Source organism: Anser brachyrhynchus (assembly GCF_964034855.1).
Source record: "Anser brachyrhynchus genome assembly, chromosome: 1".
Classification (NCBI taxonomy): Eukaryota; Metazoa; Chordata; class Aves; order Anseriformes; family Anatidae; genus Anser; species Anser brachyrhynchus.
In genome coordinates, this window is record NC_137694.1 from 10,096,889 (window position 1) to 10,121,379 (window position 24,491).

A 24,491-nucleotide genomic window follows, 5' to 3' on the forward strand; every position below is an offset into this window, starting at 1 on the left:
GACTTTTTTCTTTTATCAAGACATGGAATACAGTAGTTTATCCGAATAAATAGGATGAGGGTAAAAAATTACTAGTGTAATTCATTGCTTGTCTAGATGGCCAGGGAATAACCTGACTGAATTCAAGAGAGTTTCTCTCAAATGTTCTGCTGACAAGTTTGACTTCCTGCATTTCATTCTGTTGACTCTTATGAGCAGTTTTAACAGAAGCTCAGGAAAATTATAGTGTACTGAGAAAATGAATATACATCCTCAGGAAGGACTGTTTAGCAAAAGACAAGCATCTACAAAAGCTACCTACAAAGGAAGCACTGAGTGTGCTATATTAGCAAATCATTTGGTATACTAAATGCAGAACAACAGATCCCATCAGCTGATGCTAAAGCCCCTACAAGTATACCTTATGCAGCTGGGGAGTCTAACACTGGAATTGATTTGTATTGCGGTTTGATGTTGTCCAAACAGTCATTGGTTTGGACTGGTCTCCCCTACTGGGATTTGAGCACATTTGAGATACACTTAGAACAGAGCTTCCTATTTAGTTTTCTCCATAAGAAATCTAGCTGGCATGCACAAAATCCTCCCTGCAAAATATACTAATGTGCAATAACTGGAGAAAACCAAGGAGTTTGTTCTTGTCAAAGTATTAGCCTAATGTCTTCTCCAAAACTTCAACTCATAAAAAAAAAAAAAGGAAGCTTTAATTCCAACACTTATTACTGTTGCATCATTAAGATATTTTTAAAAAATATTGTCTTGATCAGCCAAATGTGATTAAATGTTACTTCGAAAAAAAAAATGTTTCTTATATGTCCTATTTGAAGATAGCTAAAAACAAAACAAACAAAAAAAAACATTTAGAGCACTAAAAAGATGTTTGCTACCTTAAAACTTTTAGGAAATTCCTTTAACAGAAATCAATGAATTTAAAATTGTCTTTGGTTTTTGTTTTGTTTTGTTTAAGAAACCATGCATGTTTTACCAGTACTGAGAACATTATTCTGTGTAATCAACTCATTAGAATTTAAAGGGGTACATGTGATTAAATTCTGATAGCTGTGGATATTTTCTCCAGGGACATGCTTGTCTGTGATTAATTTATCTGTAGCATATGAGCTACTGAAAATCTCAAACCTCTGCATTGTCCCCTAAATATATATATATATAGTATATGTATATGCAAAGCAATATATGCTTTGCATGTATGCCCCTATGATCACCCCAAAAAGTAAAAATGTGGAAGAATGAAATGAGGCTAGTCCATAATGTCTTGGATACATGTGTGTTGTTAATACTCATTGCTGCATTATTAACTTCATAAATCATCAAACAGAGCTCTGAAGTTTTACATTTCGTCTCTAGAAATACTGGCTAGGTCAGATTTTGGGTTGCCATAGTGCTTCACATAGCCATGTGGCCTAAGAACATCTCATAGGTATTTTTTGAAATTAAGAAGTCTTGCCTATGGCAGACCTAAACTTGAAAGCTCTTTATGCTTTTATTTTGACATTGATTTTTTGAATCAGTGATTTCCTGTTAAAGGGAATTTGTTAAGATAACTGTATATACAATTATGAATTAAACTAGGATTTTAGATGTAGGCATAAGGTTTTACATATTGATGCTCAAAAATCAAAGTGTTATGAGATTCTGACTCAAATAGTTCATTCTATCTCACTTCTTTAATTTCTTACTCCAGCATAACATTATATATTCATAAGCTAATATTTTAGCAATTACTATTTTTTAATGGAACTGAACTTTCCATCTGCCAACTGAAAGTAGATATCTCAGGTCAAATTGGTCACTGTCAAGCTGGTAGGTAGTTTTAAGTGAGGCAAAAAATGTTTGTCATAGACTTGACTCTTTAATAATTTAATTGTAATTTAGAGTATGGAAAAAGTACTCATATACCATCTGCAGATCAATTCAGTACAGGAATCCCAATCACTTCAGAAAGCAGAATTGCAATTCAGAGCAATGATTCAAAATCAAATGCAGCAATGGTACAGACACTACAGGTAAAAAATAAAAAATAAAAGAATCAAATATTCAGAAATGTGCCTATTTAGGCAATTCTAGTACTGAAAATGTTCAGGTGTAGTAGTAAGACTTCAGACATGACTTAAAACTATGAAGTGCTTGCACAAAAAGCGGCAGTGTTCTTGGGAAGTGTTGTCAACTTTCCAATATATAAGATGTGTAGTAATTTTTGTACCTTTTTCAGATTTTAGTCAGTGGTTAGTGAGACTTCAGCTATGATACTACATGCTGTTTAGGTCAGCACCATTTAAGAGTTAGAAAGAGTGGGGAAAAAAAATCAGAATTGAGCGAAAGAGAAAGGATACAAGATTTAGAAAACAAACCATGGATAAAAGTCTGAAGGATCTGGCTGTGTTGGTCTAGAAAGAAGAAGACCAAAGCTGTACAAGATAATAGTCTTTCATTGTGTTAAACATAACTGTAAATGGGACAGCTCCTAACCACTCTTTGTGTCCAGTGAGGGCAGGAAAAGGATTATATCAATTTGTCATATTGGATATATAGTAGGTAAAAAGAAAGCCCTAACTGCAGTAACATATACTTTAGAATCAAGATATAGAGTGAGACTGTTACCTGAATATTGGGAGTATCATAGAAGGATAACCTACATGACTTATTTCCCTTTCAAGCAAAGAATATTTTGAGCAGTGAGTAATAGAATTAGCTTTAAAAATTGAATTCTAAGATTAAATACACCTTTTGTTAGTATTCATGACTCTTACTACACATTGAGATCTACATTATTACTGTCAATTTGTATTGATACAGTATTTGTCACAGAGTGCTTGAATAAACTAACCACTAAGGCCTAGTGGGGCTCAGTGACTTCAGTGATACAGTTCTTTTATTGATAAGATAGGAAGCTGGGATGAAGAAAATAGGTTTGTAATTAGATAACTTAAATGATACCTGTCTTGTTCCTTTTAGCTGAAGTGTCATTTATCCCCATTTTACTTTCCTCTTTACATTTCTCTTCAGAAGCCTAGAGAGGTCTAGCATCTTCCCATAGGAAGGATATGAAAGATCATGTTTCATGTTAGATATTGATGGTGTAAAGTCACACCTGACCTGGTCACTATAACAGATTGTTATAGTCTGCAGACAGAAATATTCCAAGGGAACAACAGTTCTACTATAGTAGAACTGTTCTATTACAGTTCAGCTACAAAGAGATTCTTCTAAATCACTGAAACTGCCTTCGGTCAGCTGAATTCCATGGTCTCATGAAAAGTGATTTTACCTGCTGCAAATGTTCAGCTCAGACAGTGGGATCTGTAAAGTCATGGTAAGTACTTACAGTGCCTGCATTTAGAATGAGGCTCCAAGACAGGAATTAACAGTAGCTAGTATGCTCAGTGCCGTGATGCCTAATTCAGCCATTTAGAAACTCCAAATAGAGGAATAAGTCTGAAACATTGTCGCAGGATATGGCTTAGACATGTCTGTGAAATGATGCAGAGCCTGAAATTTCTTTCTCCGTATTCATTCTCTCCTTCTGTATGAGACTAAAGAGGAAGCCTGTCTCTTGGCTCTCTTCCTTCAGAACTTCTTGCATTCTGTACAGACTGAATTCGGGTCTTGGTTCAATTTCTGTTCATATTCCCCATCTGTCCATATCTTCTACCTAATCTCCTTGCTAAACCCTACTTCTATTTCCCAGACGGTCCCTCTTTGACACATTCTCTCATCCAGTCTAAGTGGTTCCTAGTGAAGTACAGCTTTTATTATATCACCTTACTCACTTGGCAAGCTATTCATTCACTAATGTTGAATCTGACTCAAACATTGAGTGTGCTGGTGCTCTTACACTGCCTGGCAAGCCTTTTCCCTGGTGTAGGATCATAAAATGGGCTAGCCGTTAACTAAAAGTAAAGGCAGGGTTTGAAAATAAATAACTACTGTGGAGGAAGACCTGAAGAAGGATTAAATGCTGGGGACTTCCTCAATCTTTGTGCAATAAGAAATTTAATTTTTCTGATTTCTCTAAATCGAGACAACTGCTTGATTTAGGTACTCAGCAATTACCAAAGACAGTCAGGAAAGGTGATGGACAGGGGGAATTATAACAAAATTTACCCATCTAAAGTTTAAGCCTCGTATAGAGCAGATGAATTTGAGCCCTGTTGTTTATTTTCAAGTCTTGTATAGCATTCATTAAACATAATGATGTAAGCCTGAAATAATAAAGTAGCTTATAAATAGTATTTGCTCCATAAGCTTGTGGAGCACATTTTCTATATCCTCTTGCATAGTGTTTTTGCTATATATATATATACACATGTATATGTATACACATATACATATATATAATGTATGTGGGTAACAGAAATAAAATGATACTTCTTGTCTGAGTTAAAGTTGGAACTAATGACTGTCTTTTTCACAAATTTGACTCTGTTAATCACTTACATCATACTGATGTTCCTTTTATGATACCAAAGCTAGAATCCGTAGCAGAAATATCATGGCCTTATAGAAATAGTGGAGAGGAATCACAGCATTTGTCCTTTGCTCATTTCATCAGTGATATAGTAGAATAGAGAGTTTTATAGTAATGTTTCCAGATATTTCTTTAGGCAGTAAAAGTCATTTTTTTTGACAGCAGTAGTGTAGGCTGCTCTGAGTCCTTATGTTCTTACAGCCTGTTTGAACATTGTCTGTCTGAGAGAACTGTAACCCAGGCAGTTACCTCTTTTTGCCATTTCTTCATCATTTGTTCCAAGAGCTCACTGATGAAAACAAAAAGTTGTGACAAAGTTACAAAAGTAACATTTTTTACTTCATATATATGTATATATATGTATAGTAATACCTCTCCTTTATACATATGCATATATATAAATAAAAGCAGAGTGGTTTTTTGAAGGGTATTTTGCAGACATGACTAGCAGTATTTTTCATCTCAGCTACATTCAGTTATAGAATGCTCTTGCCTACATTCAAGCTTTTATTTAATAAAAATAAATACTGCAGTTCCTACTGTTTTATACCTTCCACAGCATCTTGGCAATAAATCCATCAGAATGTTGGTGTACATATTATGTTTTGAAAACATTAACTAGCCAAGCTCCTCAGCCATCACAGTGACTGAGAAAAGGATCACCAAATCAATTAGACTGGGAGGAATCTGCGGAGATCTACACCTAAAAGCTGGGCTAATTTCAAAGTTAGGTCAGGTAGCTAGAGAGCTTGTCCAATTGAAGTTTGAAAATCTCTGAGGATGGAGATTTCACAGCCTCTCATAGCATCCTGTTCTGGGACTTCATTGCTCCCATGGTGAAGAATTCTTAATTTACCTTAAGTGACTTGTGATATTTGCCCTCCACTGTGCATCTCTTAGAAGGATGTGGTTCTGTGCTCAGTAATCCCATACTTGAGAGTTGAAGACAGCAGTTCCCTTAGACTCTTGTCATATAACACTCATCAAGCTGTTGTACTGGTTCACATCAGAAGTAAATTATTTTCCCTCAAGCATTTCTGTGCTGCTTTATAAAGAAATATACAGTTCAGGAAACACTATCCTATGCCCCCCATTAACCTGTCAAACCCAGTAGACTGGAGTAATTTGGGAAACATTGATTTTTTTTTCTCCACTAAAATATTGTCTTTCTTTTTTCCTTTTTTTTTTTGATAAACTGCAATTTTGAGACACCATCCTTTCCTAATAAAAGCTAGCATTTGTTTATTGACATCTAATGTGTGTGTGATGTAGAATTCTGAGAAACTAACAAGTACATATCTGACGTCGTTGTAGAGACAAAATCAGTTATAAATGTATAAATGTATTCTGGAGATTAAATTGATATGTTAGAAAGTGTCTTTTTAGATTTAGGAGGAAATTCTTCACTCAGAGGATGGTGAGGCACTCAAACAGGTTGCCCAGAGAAGTTGTGGATGTCCATATCCTTGTAGGTGCTCAAGCCCAGGTCAGACGAGGCGTTGCGCAACCTTGTCTAGTGAGTGGCATCCCTGCCCGTGGCAGGGAAGTTGGAACTAGATGATCTTTAAGGTCCCTTCCAACCCAAGCTGTTCTATGATTCTATGAAAGTTAAAAGTTGTGAAATTAAGAGGAAAGATTTTAATACAATGAAGTTCTGATAGTTAAAAAACAAAGTGGCATATGACAGAAACATGGTAATTATCTAATAAAGAAAAAAAAAAAGGACTTAATAAATATGAAGTATCCATAAGAAATATTAAGAATCCTAAGAAGAAAAAATACTCTATTGGGAAACTATGCTTTATTAATTGATCTTTAAACAGTACAAAATTGCAAGTCATTATTTTAATTATTATTGCAAGTCATATTATTTTTGACCGTATTTACTATTTTTTTCCCCTATTTTGAGTTAAAAGTAGTTTCTTCACAGGGAGACTATTTCACAACATAACACATCTTACTAAAAGATATTTTTTCTAATATCCATAATCTCTTTTCCTTAATTATTCAATTTTCTTATAATTGATACTGCAATTTCAAATAATATGTATTATTAATAAAAATAATTCTTCTAGTTACTTGCTGGAGCACCTCTCCTATGAAGACAGGTTGAAGGAGTTGGGGGTTCTCAGCCTGGAGAAGAAAAGGCTCCAGGCAGACCTGATGGCAACCTTCCTGTACCTGAAGGGGGCTACAGAAAATCTGGAGAGGAACTTTTTGTCAGGGACTGTAGTCATAGTTGGATGGGGCTTTGAGCAACCTGATCTAGTGGGAGATGTCCCTGCCCATGGCAGGAGGGGGGTGGAATTAGAAGATCTTTAAGGTCCCTTCCAACGCAAACCATACTATGATTCTATGATTCTATGATTCTATGATTCTATGATTCTATGAAATATTGTCTTGCTGAATAAATCCCTTTCCCACTCTCTCCATAATATTTTCCATAGGGATAGGCCTAACCACTAGTCTGACGTTACATTCCCTGAAAGTCTTGATCCAAGACAAAACATAAATCATTATTAACAGACTATTTTCTTGTATATTCTCCTATAAGAATACTCAGTATACTTTGAAATCTAAAAATATTTCTCCTAAATGAGGATATTGTTTTGGTTTTGTTGCTCTTATAAACATTTTTACCTTTCTTTTTTTTTAGCATTTCTCTGAACATTAGAATGAGTGTATATGTCTTCTCATCTTTTTATTTATTTTTTATTTTTTTTAAATAAGAAAACATTTACACACAGCCTGGAGGTAGGATCTAATAGACCATTTTATTGTTATTTTCCAGTCAGTACTACTGTTTACTATTTATTATTGCTTCCACTTGCAATGATCTAATCAGGTATAAAGTTTTAGTTATTGTATGAACACTGCTATAAAGACATAAGTTATTATAAGTTATTATATAAAGTTATTGTATTTATCATTGTAGCTCCTGTTTTTGTCAAGATGATACACTAGTTTCTGTCTTTAGGTTTAATAATAAGGTCCCAGTTAGAACTTGACCTCAGTCTCCATTTCCTCTCTTCATTTTTATTGCTCCTAGCCATTATAGGGATACTACTTTTTATCCCACATACCGACAGTACTCAAAGAGGTTTTCATTTATATTCTCTCAGCCCATGTTGTTTGAGGACCTCTTGGACTCCCACGCCACAAAGGTGCATTTCTTTATGAACCTTTCTTTCCTTATTGTTAGACCTGAAGAAGGAGATGCCTGGCCTTGTTCTTGATGAGTTGTTTCATCATTGTTCATTCTGTTCCTTCCTCATTTCTCCAAGCGGTGTGAAAAGCCCACATAATCTGAATTAAAAATGAACAATCAAAGTAGGGAACAGGTGTTTACAGCTGGACACATGAAAGGTATTGATGACAGGAAGAAGAGCAGTAAAGCAACTAAAGAAAGCAAGCAATATAAGAAGTAGTCAGAACTGATCTCTGAATATTTTATGACATTCGGAAGCCACAGTTATTATATTGTCCATGTTCTCTTATTTTAAGTCTTGTAGTAACAGGGGCAATGAAAATGTCCCTGAGAGAGCTTTAAGCTCTGTGACCAACACTATGTTGAAAAGTGTTGCATATTTAACCTTGGAAGCAGATGAAAGGACCATGTTTTCGCATGCATAAACCCTACCAGAATAATGTATTATGCATATAGATTTTCTTTTGCATCTTCCTGTCATGGGTTTTTCATTTCTTTAATTTGAGTAACTGAATTTGCTGTTGTCACTGTTGATAAAGTATCTTTCTTGTTTAAAGTTATTATTCATTATAATGTACCAGCTAAAAATCACAGACACTATCACAGGCACAGGTTGGAAGGATCCAACAGCCATAAGTAAACTTTAAGTGACAGCACTTGCGTGTGATAGGCAAACATTAAGGCTGAGGTAGAACTAGCTCTATCCTGAAGCCGTGTAATTGTTTCATCAAAATTACGATCAGCAGAACTTCCTAGCAGAAATATATTTACAACTCCGGCTTGCACACCAGAAGTGTGGTGCGATGACTTGTGATCCAGGTTAAGAGAGTGTGTGGTATTCTGCTTCTATAGACATACACTTTGTTTGCCTTCTGTTTTTAAAGCTCTTTACAGCAGATTTCTCATACTGTATGTCTTCAAAGTGTAAAGCAAGCTGTCTTTCAAATAACTAGGTGGGTTACAAATCACCTGGATCACTGGGGTAAGGAAGAGAATTTCCACAAAGAAAACTCATAAGTTTTCAATATAAACACAATATTTTTACAAGACAGATTGCATTCCTCATGTATAAGACCCATGTATATGAAATGGTGTAGCATTTTTCCAATGTTCTTTGAGAACTGCTGCATAGAAAGATTGTGCTGTGGTTTTGCTCCATGAGCATAGGTGTTGAGGAAATTTCTCTTGAAAGAAACAGGCTTATCTTATGCTCTGGCCCAGATATATGAACATGTAAGAAAGTAATGGCATTACCGTTTCTGTCCTCTTCAAAATCTTTTTAATTCTTACACAGAGCTCAAGGTTTGCTTTTATAGGAAACCCTGGTGCCAGTGTATTTCTCATGACTTGGTCCTGAGTTTCAATTGTTCTACAATTTAAAAACATTATTCTTCTTATGCTACTTTATGCTAAAATATATTGGATACATATTCCATTTTCTAATTCTTTGATGTCTTACATCTCTGAAATCATTACTGTATTACAGCATTGTAGATGTTATATTTCATGAATATGTAATTTGTAAAATGCTATAAGAAGGGATCGATATTGTGGTGGAAAAGCAATGCAGTTTAAAAATGTTGGCTATGGTCAGATATAAAATTTATTGTTTTCAGGGCAGATGAAGAAAAAAAAAATCATCCTAACAGTACTTAGTGTTTATCTGAAAACTGATGTTCAAACAACACAATAAAGAATTACACAGAGCTCCTAGATAATGCGTAGTAAGGTAAATAGCATTGACAATTCATCAGTCAAGATAATCATCACCACTATTCAGCCAGCCTGGCTCCTGTCTGCTATATGTACATTGAGGTACTATAATGATTACTGTGCATTCAGATTCCATAAGAGATATCTGAGAATTAAAGGATTTAATGTTTCCTGCTGAAATATTGAAACAGCTGGTTCTGTAAGCATTACATATTCTGTAAAGCTTATAGAAAGATTCTTTATTTTTGTTTATGTGCTTACCAAGGTTCTATGAACATAAATACTGTCATCTGAAAATACGGTAAAAACTATGTTAGGTTCCTGAGTCGATAATCCAGAAATGAAATCTGTATCATGGGTGATGACTTGATGATCTCTATCCTGATATGTACAGGGTTCTAAAATCAGTGCTTGATTGACACTGAACAATAACCTTTTGCCATTCTTAGTTCAGAGGCAAATAAATAAATAAGCTTGAGCCCCTTAAAGCATTAACTATGATGCAGGATCAAAATATTTCAGTTAAGTGGTGTCACTTTGGTTGCCTTGAATACCAAATACCAAACTATTCATACTTTTCAAAATGCAAATTAAAAATGATGTTATGAAGTTTGTCATTTAGATCTAGGTGCTCTTGAATGCTAATAGTCTTAAGGCTTCCACAAAAACAGATTTATTTTACAGTGAGAAAAACTGAAACAAAAACTACACTCACAGTTTTTGTATAGGTGAGTTGGTTACCAACACTAGTTTTTCTTCTACATTAATCACTGAGTAACACCTAGCTATTTAGTATTTCAGGTAGGCATCCTGAAATTACAGTATACAGTACAGTATACTATTAAGCATTCTATTAAACATTATTACCTGTTACTGAATGGTGACTTTCAGAAATCAGCTGCTTAACATTTATATTTCTTATCTTTTCATCTGTTGACTTTCTCCTTTTCAAAATCCAAGGCCTCTTTCCTGGGTGGTTTTTGCCTTGTGGGTAATAGACTACATCCCAATCTGAATTTAATAAATCTAGCTAAAGTTTATCCTTAATAGTGACATGCAGTGGTAATGTTCTACAAAGAAGGTTTAGAAGAAACATTTTCATGCTCATCCATTTATTTTTTTCTGTTTAACATCTAAATATTAAATAATAATTGTTCTTGTCTTGTTTACCTTGATATTGAAATGCCTTGGGGACCCTAGCACAAAAAAGACGTGGACCTGTTGAAGCAAGTCCAGAGGAGGGCTACAAAGATGATCAGAGGGCTGGAGCACCTCTCCTATGAGGAAAGGCAGAGAGAGCAGGGCATGTTCAGTTTGGAAAAGAGAAGGCTTTGGGGAGACATCATTGTGGCCTTTCAATACTTAAAGAGATCTTATAAAAAAAATGGAGAAGGACTCTTTGCACGGCTAGACAATGATAGGACAAGGGGGGACAGTCTTAAACTAGAAGAGGATAGATTTAGACTAGACATTAGGAGGAAAGACTTCACTGTAAGGGTGGTGAGGCATTGGAACAGGTTGCCCAGAGAAATTGTAGATGCCCCATCCCTGGAGGTGTTCAAGGCCAGGCTGGATGGGGCCTTGGCCAGCCTGATCTAGTGGGTGGCATCCCTGCCTATGGCAGGAGGATTGGAGTTAGATGATCTTTAAGGCCATTTCCAATCCAAGAATCAACTACATTACTGTTTAAAAGTAAACTTGTCAAATTTCTGTCTTCTCATTCTGCTTGTCACAGTAAGCATGAATGAAAAAAGAGAGGTCATGATTCTAAAATAGTACAACTGATATTAAAACAGTAGAAAGAAAATTCATTAAAGGTTACTGCTTTCTTCCTCCCTAACCCTACACAGTGTGATTAAATATCACATTGATTACAAGGCTGTCATCTGATTGAATTTATCCAGGAATGAAACACGTGCTCTTCTGAAAATGAATCTAAATTTCAGAGTTAGTCATATAAACCACACTTAACAAGTGTAAAAATTACACTCATTTATACATAATAAATAAATAAATACATAAAGGTTATTATTATTATTTTTTTAATTCTTAAAATCAGGACTTTCTCCCAGTTTTATTCACAGTTGTGCTGATCAAGAGTGAGGTGAGTGACCTGAGTGACTTCTTCAGTGAAGACTTGATGCTGATGTCCAGTCTGGTTTTAAATATTATCATAATAATGTTATTATGAAATATTTGACACCTCTTTCCCACCTCCATGGGTTGAATTTGGTTTAGTATCAACAGACTGCAGACAACATATGGAAGAAATATATGGGGGAAAAAAAGTAAACTTTAAAAAAAAAAAAAAAGCTACATACCTGTTAGAGATCTGTGGTTTTTTTTTTTTTTTGGTTTTAGTTTGGAAAAAATCATAGTATAAATGTAAACAGATAACATAGTGGAAACTGTTCTTCCATGAGAAGATGTTCTGTTTTGTAGTAATTTAGCAAGTTTCTGTATAAATTTGTTCCAGTATTAATGCTACCTGTGAAAGGCTGGCTTTTTGGAGGTTTTGGGTGGGGTGGAGGAGGAGTTAATTTGGTTTTGTTTAACTTGTATCACTTGGTAATGGATTTATATAAAACTGGAAATGCCATTCTCATATGAAAACAAGAATAGGGGTATGTTTTTTGTGTGGTCTGGCTAGTACACTTTGTAGAAAAAAAAATGTAATGGAAAATCTGGACATACTGTGAGTGGTTTTCACACTTCATAAGTTTAGCCATCTGTGACAGATGATCTATTCTGTGTGTTTGTTGTCAGGTTCACTTACATTCCTTTAAAAAGGAAGAGGATTGGGTTGGCTGGAAGCTTCTAGAGAGAGAGAGATTGCTCCTACCCTGGGAGCAACAGAGCATATTTCAGGGGGAGTTCTCCTGTTTCAGAGCAAGAGGGTTGGAGAGACAGGGGGGAAATATGTTGCAGGCAGAAGTTCAGGGAGATACTGAGAAACTGCAGAGAAGTGACAGGAATGGGTTTACAACCTGAGCTGTTGGAGAAATCAACTTGTCCAGCTGAGGCGGAGGGGATTATGCAGAACTTGCTGCAGATCAGAAAGCCGTTGAGTTGTTGGAATGGAATGAAGCCTGGAAGCAAGGCATCAACAGGCAAGGCGAGTTTCATAAACCTTTTGTTTCCATTCTGCCTTGCCTAATTCTGTTTTAAACTGTTACATGTAAGTATTCATATGAAATCTAGCTCTGAGTTTAAAAGCCCTTTTTCTCCTTGTTTTGCATGTCCTCTATAGAGAGATCTCCGCAGTTTCACAATGAGGCTCTGGTTGAACTTAGGGTCATGTCATGCCATCTAACACAGGTATAGAAAGATAATCACCATTAGTCTTCTTAGGCTTCCTATCTAATCAGTTGTTTAGAATTAGGCAATGTGAACACGTGTTTCAGAGTAAGGTCTTTGTCTTATTTTAAAGAATCTTTACGTTTTGATATAACATAGGCTTATTTCTGTACCAGTTGTACTGAGCTGGCTCTTCAACTATATAGTTGTCTAATTAATAGCGCGTAATTCTGGGTATTTTGACAGCTGTGCCACCACCATGAAGAACTGTTGATTCTTAAGAATCTGAAAAGCCTTATACAGCTATACATGGTACAAAAGCAGAGTCGGAAGTGTGTTTTTCTATGGTTTCTAATGTGTTGCATTGGTAAACATTAAGGCACTTTTGGAAAAAGGAGGAAGGAAATTTGATGCAAGTTGTTCTGCAGGTACACAGCAGTGTGAATGAAGTCACGGCTGAGCTGGAAACACAAAGAGAAGTAGCTGTGATGCATATAGAAAGACCTACGTTATGCAGTCAGACACTTGGTGTGTTTGTCTAATCTGTGCTTTACAGCAGGATTTACATGCCCATTGTTCCCCAGTGTGAGCCACCTTTTAGAGAAACTGATTAATCAGGGTTCTGCTCACTCTGCCACCTTTCATTTTAGACCAGGGAAACAAACCATCAGGAGTGCAGAAGAGAATAAACACTGCCTGAACAATCAAAATGAACTGAGCCCAGAACCTCTGACTGCTGAGGAGAGGTGTCATTTCTGAAGAATCACAGAGGTGGTAAGATTCCTGTGTGGTGAAAATGATTAAAACTCTGCTGCAAAACAGCTCCTGCATGAAAAGCCAAAAGCAAGAATTCAAACTGCAGCAGCTGCTAGGAGTGGGACTGACCTCTTCTGTCTTGAGACACTCACAGATGACATCCATGTTATGTGAGGCTGTTTCGACAGTAAGTAAGAGAAATAGGTGCAATTCTTGAGTGAGCTGAAGAAAAATTGTGCTTTCTTTCAATTCAGTAGCTCAGATTAGCTCCGCACTTTATGTCTGCATTTGGGCAGATGAATCCATGCTCTTGCAAATAAACAAGGCTGTGGAGCAGCATGTGGAGTCTTGTCAGCCACCAGTCTTTGGAGGAAGTCCGTAGCAGAGAATAGGCAGAAAAAGCCAAGATTTCCTCACACCTTTTTTTTGTTTGTTTGTTTTTTCCTATAAAACAAGATTAATACTTCATTTCTTTTGGAGAGGGGATGCTTTTTCTGAATCACAGCTGAAAGTTTGCTACGTAGTCTCATATCAGTTGAAAACAGATGGTGTTAATTCAGCATATGCATATCCTACTGATAAGTATAAACTGTTCTGAATTTTTCTCACCAGTATTTTCTGGCCAGGATTCTCAGACTGCAAAGGAAGAGAATTAAAAGTATGTTCTCATTGACTGGGAAAAGACTCTTCATAATCCAGTAAAATTTTCCATAGATGAGATCTGAGCTTCAAACAAAATTCATGATTCTGACTGAAGGGAATGACATATAATGATGTGACGGTTACATGATGAGAAACAGTGTATTATTAATTACTATGAGTGAATGAGCTCATGTTAAGAATGTTGAATAGCATGCAAAAAGATTTATTGGAAGGACTTCATCATTCCAAGTTGAAGAGGATAAGTGGTGCCTTTTTCTACTGCCACAAACAGCTTCATGATCAACTAACTAATCCTGAAATTAGCAATTAATCCTCTGGTACAATATCCTTTAATATAACAGACTTGAATTACCAGTGACAGAATCACATAGCCTCTGTATCAGAACGTGTTACTGAGGTACAGTTCTGTGTCATTAGTTAATCTGAAAACAGGGTGTGCCGGAGACACAGCACATCATGTGCAGACAACGTTTGTATCTTAGTCAAGCACAGGCATCAAATAATCCGTTTGCTTCACAGACCTGGTAACTTTCCACAGGTTAGGCTGGGAAGTTCTGAATATCTACAGTTCTGTCCTCCTTACATAAAATGCCTGTCATTGAAACAATAGGGGAAAAGAAAGAAGTGATGATTGATTAAGAAACATTAATTGTGTTATGGTGTAGTATGCTATGTTATTATGTGTGTGTGTATATGTAATACATAACCACCCTAAGTCTACAGCCTTCTTGATCTTATTAAACACCTACCTCATAGCAAAATTATAGTTTTGCCACTAATGTTTCTCCAGATGGTGAATCTTTTTCTTCTCTGACTTGCTGTTATGCAGTGCAGAGAGTTCCTTTTACCTTATCCTCTTTTGTCATGTATTTTTTAATCTTTTGGGTCATTGAAGCAGAGTATTTTTCAGAAACCTCCTCTTCAGGAATTTTCATGAGTAATGAGAAGGATATCATCCAGATAAATCCATTCTTTTGGATCCTATCAGACTGTCTTCTGAAAAATCACAAATTTACAAACGGGAAAACACTTTAATTCACAGTCGAAAGTATTTACTTGGAATTCTTTATCAAATTCAGGCTTCAGTTCTGAATTGTCTATTGTACTATACCATTTAGAGTACTAACTAACGGTGATAGTAAAAACACAGTATTGGAGCAGTGGGCAAAGAGTACTTTCTTTTGGTTAAGTCCCTTGGTAGTTTTAATATGCTGATACATATATATATATATATATATAAATAAAATACTTAAGGATATTCAACATATCTTGGTACAAACCACATAAGGATAAGCATTTATTAGGCACCAGTAATATCTCCTACATAGCAGCTATGTATGTCCTGCAATATTTTCAAGAATTTTATAGCAATGTGTGGAATCTTTGTCATTCAGAGCAGAAATTCTTCCCATGGTCTTTTCAGTTTTGAGGACAGGATCTCTTCCTTCTTTCTCCTCTTCCTTTCTCTCTTCCCCTTCATCTTCCCCTATTTTTCCCTTTTTTTCCTTTCTTAGAGACTGAGTAGTGGGAAAAATTATTTATCCCATTTGGTACAGTAATTTGGATGCATAAGCATTGCTCAACTCTGAGCATTTGACTCTGTTAGCTTGAGAGATGTCCATTCTCTGGATCAATCTTACAGGAACTTTTTCCCTGTTGTAAAGTAACTGAGATATATTTAACGTATGTGGAATTACATGTCATTAGACAGTAAATCTCTCACATCAGCTTGTATTCCAGACTACTTTGCAAAGACGAGTAATATAATTAAAAAGATGAATAGCAGAGAAAAAGGGAAATGAAAAATAAAAAATTGCTTTCAGGTGAGTTTTGAAGATGCTCTTACTGACTCAGCCAGAAATGTTTCCCTTTTGTGGAAGGCTTAAGCTATAGGAGAAAAATACTATAGACTATTGAATGTCTGTATAGTATTGTCCGTCTTCCAAGGGGTAAAGAGACTGCTGTGTCTTCAGTGAGCAGAAAAAGCAGACACTGTAGTTATCATTTGCAGATACAAGCTGAGGCAATGAAAACATAACCTTGTGAATAGTGTGTATGTTGCTGTCTAAAATCAGTTGAATGCACACACATGGAGTATTGGTATAGTTACAACATCTAGAGTCAAAGTTTCAAAACATTGGATTTCATTCTTCTCACAAACTGTTTTTTTCAAAGATGTATCTCTGCTGATTTAAATTGCTATACCTCATTTTTTGCCAGTGTAATTGAGGATGGAATTGCCCCATTGCCCTTATAAGAAAAATGTTCAGTCCTGTTCCAAATGAACCACAAATAGACTAATCTGTGGAAAACAGTCATCTTCCCTGTAAATGACTGAGAACAACTAATATGCATACTCACATAAAGTAGATGAAACAGAGGTTTAGATGGCTTTGAAAATCAATGTGTACAGGCCACATCTGTCTGTAGTTTGTATATTAAATTTTCATTGAATTTCTCCTTTTTTCCCCAAGATCAAAAGAAGCATATGGCTTTTTATGTGTTTAACTAGGAAAGAAGTTGATATCTCATGTCACGTCAGCTGTTAGGAAGTGCACTGTGCTTTTCCCCTTGCATTTGAAGTGAAAATGGCAATTTCGAACAATTTCACAGAGAAAATGAAAGGAGCAAGAGGATGAAAAATACAGAAGTGCTTATTTGAAGACTGACTCTGACACAAATGAAAGGAAAAAAACTCTGAGAAATGTCTATTGTTTTGGAATAGACTATTGCTGAAAATTTTATACTGGTTTTAACAGCAGAGAAATATATCTCTACAGAGGCTCCAAAGGAGTGAAGAGGAGTGGGAAAAAAAAAAAAAGGAGAGAAAATCAGACTGACTGGCATCTCTGTGCTGCTGTGTAGTGATTTAAAAACTAGTTTTCTGCTTCACTGCTCAGTCCCCAGAGCAAAATACTTGCAGAAAAGAAAAAGACAAGAGTTACATTAAAGAAAAGCTTTGTCATTTTACTCATGAAGCAGGGTATTTCCCTCCCATGCACAAGGCCAAATTCAGCTCATCAAACACCTCTCCAACTCCATTGCCAGCAATGGCACATGAGGCAAAATAGTGCAGGCTGGTTGGTAGGTTATAACTGATGGTTAGAATTTGTTCAGAGCTTATATATCCACTGTCAATACTGATCATGAGACTTTTATGTAATAAAAAGTGTATTTACACTTTTTAATACATTTTCCTTATGGCACAATTCCTCTGCTTCCTTCTGCCTCTTGGCTTCAGAGGTGGGTACCCACACTATGTGGCTCTTCGTGCAATAAAATGTACCTTATGTCAGGCAGTGGAGAGAAGGTTCTCAGTATTCTTGCTCCATTACCAAAGGTCAGTGAAGCTGGTTCCCTCTAGCCATTGGTTACCATATAATATTTATAGGTCCAGAAGGGTCCACAAAATCTTTAAGGAGAAAATATTTGCTACAAAACATTGTCCAATATCACCATCTGCATCCTACAAAAAAAAAAAAAAAAAAAAAAAAAAAGATGCAGTCAAGGATTCCATACTGAAAATGAAGTAGTGTATCAGTGTATCAATAGTATCCTATCTTAATGCATCCTTTGGAATCAGGTTTCATTTACAAGCAATTTTAAAGATTCTAATAAATTATAACAAGGTCCTTAATGAATGATAACTGATTTTAACAGATCCTTTGAAGTAAACTGAGTGTTTAAAACAACGAATTACCAAAAATTCTAACCATTCTTACTGATATATTGCTGAAGATGAATAGCACATACCATAACAAAGAATAACCCATACCAACCTTTTACGAGTGTAACTGCTTCATTGCATTTTTTACTGAGTGTTATGGATTTTTGACAGGGTTGCCATTGGGGATTTTTTTGATACATGAAAATTCTCAGATGTGAGGGTTATGCTCAGATAGTTACAGCACAGGCTTCTCCTTCCACCCCATTGGTACCTGTTGGTTACCCTTGGTATCCTACATCAGTCCCCACCTAAAGTCACCTCTTTTCAGAATGGATGAATGATTTGTCTTTCTCTGTTGCTTGATAACTTTCCTAGATACAAATGATGCATTCCCTGTAATTTTATTTACCGCATTTTAAAACATAGGCATGCATCTTTCCATCTCCTATCTTTATTATCAAAACCTTGTTAACCTTACACATTGGTGGGAGTGGGGAAAGGTTGTTTTTTCCTCAGTTCTTTAATTTATAACGTTGGAGATAACATATCTGTACATTTATCTCAAACACAACCTTTAGAGTTATTTTAGGAAGTTCAGCTTTGCCTCAGAATGAGATATGATTACCATTATATCCATCCTGAAGTGAAGTCCCAGAGTAGCTTGAAATTCTTTCTATATATAAGGTTCAGCAATAAAGTAATACTTTTATAAGGTTGTCATGGTGAACCAAGCAGAATAAATTATTTCTAGTTCTTGATATTTAAAGCCAGCAGGTAGAGTTGTCATTTGCTAAACACATAAAAAAAAAACAAGAAAAAATTAGTGAAGATGATAGTAGATGACTAGAAGCAAATAGCTTAGAATGAGAAAGAAGGAAAATGTGACAAAATATGGCAGAAAACACCATGACTTCTTCAGTCAAAGTACTCACTTAAGGTCACCTGTCTGACATCCAACATAACCTTTAACCATAACTGTAAGCCCTAAAAATACCCGTCTGTATTTGATGATTTTTTGATTTGTCTCTGCAATAGTTTCATGAAGGTTTCTTCTCTGTTTCCTTTCAATAAGCTTAAAAAGAGCTTATATTATAAAGGTAACACAGGGAGAGAGCTGACAGCACAATTATTCCTTTCTACTTCCAGTTTTGTTTGTTTGTTTGTTTTTATAAAGACATTAGAATTTGATGAAAATCAGCCCTAGTTTGTCTATTTTCCTTGATTGATTGTTAACAAATTCGAAGGAAACACAAAAAACTAAATTTAAATACTACTCTGTATTTATCTGCCAAAATACTAAAGTTGAATTTCCCTTAACTACTAATACAGTTCACAGGTAGCATGCTAATGTAACTGATGATGAGAATATCCGAGAATAAAGACTCACATTTTATCATAGTACTAAAATCATATATATTTTTTTCTATTTCCAGTGTAAATAGCAACTAAAGATAATTAAGTCTGGTCTTCTGCCTCCTCATCAGCTGAGAACTAGAAGTTATAAATGCTTTTTCAAAAGCAAGTGGTATATCTTCCTATAGTGTCTATCAGTCTGATATGTTGACAAAGATATTTATATGTAGACAGATATTAAAATGAGATATGTTTTTTTAATAAAATACATTATTAGCTGACATGGGAATTATTCATCAGCAACATAGCTAGCATCTGAAAATAATAATTCTGTAAAGCATTAGAGACCTTTTAATGAGTGTGTTATTAATAGCTGTTCCCCAATACTGGTGACCATCTGTGACTGCTTCACCGTCTGTGATTGCTATATAAATTTGGGAGGGGGAAATAAGAGTGGTATTGGACTGAATTTGTAATATAAATTAATAGCCAGCTAGACCTACTGTAGTTGATTAATTTGTCTTTGATTATAACTAAACACTAAGCTAGAGAAAATTAGTTTCTTTGATTTATTGGCAAAACATGAGTTTGGGAAGTGGCCACAAGAAGTTGAAAACAAAATTAAATTACATTTATTGAAATCTGAAAAATGCAGAAGTTGATGGAATTGAAATGAAGAAGATGAAAAGAGCTGACATGGCACTTGAAAAGGTAGTGGATATTTCTTTAAAGATCCATGACAAATGTTGATTATTGTGATTTGCTAAGATTAGCCAGCAGGGGAGCAGCAAAAGATGTTTGTCAACTTGTTCTAAAAACTTTTACGATTTCTTGACAACATATTAGAATAAACTAGGTAAACAGTGTTTTTTATTGCTAATTAAAATTAATCTTGTTGAATTCTTATCTGAAGTAGCATTTATTTCAGAAGAAATTTCATTTTTAATTAATAACAGTTAATGCTTGCTAAAGTGCTGTGCTTGCCTGCGGAGGCAGAAGAGACGAGTTAGTTAGTATCCTTTTTAATTCCCTTATTAAACTGTGCTAAAGTGTTTCCATAATTTTCTATCAACAAATCTGCATTCTGTACTGATTGATGTGGTTATTCTTGGGTACCTGTATAGACCAATCCTTTATTCTTCACTAACGTAAAAATCCATAACAAGCTATTGGGGAGTTATGGTACAATTTCAAAATTATTAAAGTTCCACTTCTTAGTGTATCTACATTGAGTAGGAGCCTAAATTTACTTCAAAACTAAAATAAATCATTCAAAAGCACTAGTAATTTTGAGTGCAATGCAGATTGCATCTAACCCATTATGGTGCCTGCTTTCCTAGTTGAAGAGAGTAGGCATCTCCAAAAAAATGGTTCAGCAGCCTAAGGTAGATGCTTCTCTTAGGACAGAGTGAATCGCCCTCGTACCATTAACTGTGGAGAAGTCTGGACATTTGGCCTGAGTGGATTCCTTTATTTTGATATTGTTTAAGTTTTAAAGTGTAGCAGCAGTAGTGAGACAAAGATGGCAAGGTGGACCGAGGGGACTACCTCTTGTATGAAGTGTGGTGGCACAAGAAAATCCTGCTTTGGTGTCTGGATTCTAGTACAAGCTATAACTGCCCAGTATGCACTCGATGTCTTGTTGTCTGGCTAAGAGGCTTCTATTATATCGTATGATTATACCTATATATATATATATACACATATATATAAATTTGTATACATGTGCATTTATAATTATACATATATATTCTTTCCATTAAATGTTATATAGAAGGAAGGTGCATAGGTCTATATATTACTACCCTCAAACATATACACACACTGTGTGTGTTTAAGTAAAAGTACATGGAGATTAAAACAAATAAATTACCATCTGAATTCATTTTTAAGAATATAAAGTAGATTTTTCATTCTCAGGTTAAACAAAGCCCTAGTGAGTATCTACTTTATTTTGCAATAGATTTCTCATCTTCCTGACCTTTAGCAGACTACTAACATTTTTTTTCATGCTGTTTGCTGCTGCTTATTCACAGATACCACAAGCTTCCCTCTCAGTTACAGAAAGTATGTGATTAAGACAGAAATCCATACAATGAAAAAATTTAAAACTCCTTGTGATCTATTGGCAATCAAGCCTCCAGAACAGTGATTCAGTATTGTTTCTTCTATTGCAGACAAAAGGTTCTTCAAGCATCACTCCATCTGGCACTCAGAAGAAGGTGAAGAGGACTCTGCCCAACCCACCTCCAGAGGAAGCAACAGCAGGAACTCAGTCGCCATATACTTCTGTGGGATCCGTTTCACGCAGAAGGATTTGCAGGACCACCACTATGGCCAGAGCCAAAATTCTTCAGGATATAGACAGGGAATTGGATCTGGTGGAACGGGAATCAGCCAAGCTTAGGAAAAAGCAAGCAGAGCTAGATGAGGAGGAAAAAGAAATAGATGCCAAACTGAGATACTTGGAAATGGGCATTAATAGGAGGAAAGAGGCCTTATTAAAAGAAAGAGAAAAGAGAGAGCGTGCCTATCTCCAAGGAGTAGCAGAAGAACGGGATTATATGTCAGACAGTGAAGTTAATAATACCAGGTCAACAAGAATAGAAACTCAACACGGCTTGGAAAGACCACGTACTGCACCCCAAACAGAATTTAATCAGTTTATTCCACCACAAACCCAGCCAGAAACACAGTTTGCCCCTGCTACAAGTCCATATGCTCAATATCAATATTCATCTCCTGCCCTGCCTACACAAGCACCAACTCAGTTCACACAGCAATCACATTACCAACAACAGCAGCCTTTGTATCACCAGCAGGTTTCACCCTATCAGACCCAAACAGCTTTCCAAACAGGAGCTACTATGTCCTTTACTCCGCAGGCTCAACCTCCACCAACTCAACAGCCGTCATACCAGCTCCCATCACAGATGATGGTGATACAGCCAAAGCCGAGACAAACTCCATTATATTTGGAGCCTAAGATAACAACGAACTATGATGTGATTCGCAATCAGCCTCTCATGATAGCACCAGTTTCAACTGACAATAGTTATGCAGTTTCCCAACTAGGTAGTAAATACACTACCTTGGACTTAAGGTTAGGATTAGACGAGAGAAACAGCATGGCAAGCAGCCCTATATCAAGCATATCTGCAGATTCATTCTATGCAGATATAGACCACCACCATACACCCCGAAATTATGTGCTGATTGATGACATAGGAGAACTTACTAAGGGAACAGGAACACTGGGTTCCAGTTTTAGCCTCCATGAGAAAGATCTTACCAAAACAGATAGACTACTTCGCACAGCTGAGGCCAGGAGAGCACAAGAAGTATCAGACTTCCTAGCACCACTGCAGACTTCTTCTAGGTTACATTCCTATGTTAAAGCTGATGAAGACCCAATGGAGGACCCTTATGAGCTCAAACTTCTGAAACATCAGATAAAGCAAGAGTTCCGTAGAGGTGCAGAAAGTCTTGATCACTTGGCTGGCCTGTCACAGTATTACCATGCGGAGGGCAGCTACAGGCATTTTCCCAAATCTGAGAAATACAGCATAGGTAGGCTTACCCTTGAGAAACAGGCTGCTAAGCAGCTTCCAGCAGCCCTCCTCTACCAAAAGCAGTCAAAACACAAGAAAGCTTTGATAGACCCCAAACTAACAAAGTTTTCACCCATCCAAGAAAGCAGAGACCTTGAGCCTGACTATTCAACCTACATGACTTCATCAAGCACTTCATCACTTGGGGGAATTACTACTAGGGCAAGGCTTCTTCAGGATGATATCACTTTTGGCCTTAGAAAAAACATCACTGACCAACAGAAGTACATGGGGCCACCACTGACTTCATCCATTGGAGCAGGCCTTGGGACTGCACTAGGTCCAACAATGAGATCCACATTACAAGATGAAGCAGACAAGTCTTATAGCAGTGGTAGTAGATCTAGGCCCTCATCTAGACCCTCCTCAGTTTATGGGCTTGATTTGTCATTGAAAAGGGATTCTTCCAGTTCTTCTTTAAGACTGAAAGCCCAAGAAGCTGAACCCCTAGATGTTTCGTTTAGCCATGCAGCACCTTCTGGAAGAACTAAACCCACCAGTCTACCTATTAGCCAAAGCAGGGGAAGGATCCCAATAGTAGCGCAGAACTCAGAGGAAGAGAGCCCACTAAGTCCCGTTGGCCAGCCAATGGGAATGGCAAGAGCAGCAGCTGGACCCTTGCCACCAATATCTGCAGATACCAGGGACCAGTTTGGATCGAGCCATTCATTACCTGAGGTCCAGCAACATATGAGGGAGGAGTCACGGACTCGAGGCTATGATCGAGATATAGCCTTCATCATGGATGACTTCCAGCATGCCATGTCAGACAGTGAAGGTAAATTAGGCCTCAGACTGGTATCTTACTATCACAACGCAAACCCTCATTTCTATGCATGTGTCTAATTTTTGTTATACCGCAAAGACTTGTTACTTTTCCTTGGTGCATCTTCTGTGTATCTACATTTCTGGGGTTTGATTTGTTTTGTTTTACTTGATCTTTTTTTATTTTACCCTAACTGCAGTTTCTGGATGGTGTTAAGCTACTCAAGCATGCTCACTGTATTGTTGATTTGCATTCCTTTTGGTTTGCTTGTGCATTTTCTTTTTCTTTTGTTGATACCTACTTTTCTAATGACGGTGTGTAGAATATTCTGTGTACAGTTCATACCCTACCATCAGTCTTTATGTGGAGCCCTTTCCAGTGACAGTGGATCATTGAACTTACCTGCAATAGTTTTTGTTGGGATTTGGAAATAATCTTCCAAATCCTCTAAAAATATATAGTAATTTTAATTGCATGAAATTTCATTATAGAATTCAAGAACTGATAGTTCCATCTCCTGATGCACCACTTTAAATCTACATATATATAGAAATAGTATGTTCATTAAGTACATATTGTATGTTTGAACCATATAGAACTTAACGTGGTAGCAGAATAGCATTCTACATATGGTTTGTTGACAGCATCCTGTTATGTGGAGTTCTGTGCATTCAGACTTGTGATGATGTAAGATAATTTGTCATATGGATGGTGCAAGACAATCACATCCTTCAATAAACTTCCATAAAGTATTTTATTTCTATTGATTGAGTATGCAGCATAGCTGTTTTTATATGCACCACATACAATATGTCTGCCAAATAAGCACAAGAGTTTTTCTCACTTAGGTAGGTTCATGAAAGGAACCTTTCTGATGTATAACAAATGGTGCAATTAAAAATGTTTCTTCTAAATAAGTACAGCAGAATGTTAAAACTGATGTTAAGTACTGAATAATTGCAGATTATGTATCA

The 24,491-nt window shown here is 36.2% G+C and overlaps 1 protein-coding gene across 13 annotated transcripts in view; it reads left to right on the forward strand.

Annotated features, from left to right (window-relative positions):
- Window positions 1-24,491, forward strand: part of PCLO (piccolo presynaptic cytomatrix protein) — a 372,671-nt gene that overhangs the window by 191,465 nt on the left and 156,715 nt on the right. For all 13 annotated transcript variants that reach the window (XR_013945535.1, XR_013945536.1, XM_080577654.1 and 10 more), the window contains exon 7: window positions 21,318-23,529. Coding sequence is in view for 11 of the 13 variants with exons in the window: in XM_080577654.1 (XP_080433780.1) it covers window positions 21,318-23,529 (2,212 nt within the window). In the remaining 2 variants the exon portion in view is untranslated. The remainder of the gene's footprint in view (window positions 1-21,317; window positions 23,530-24,491) is intronic.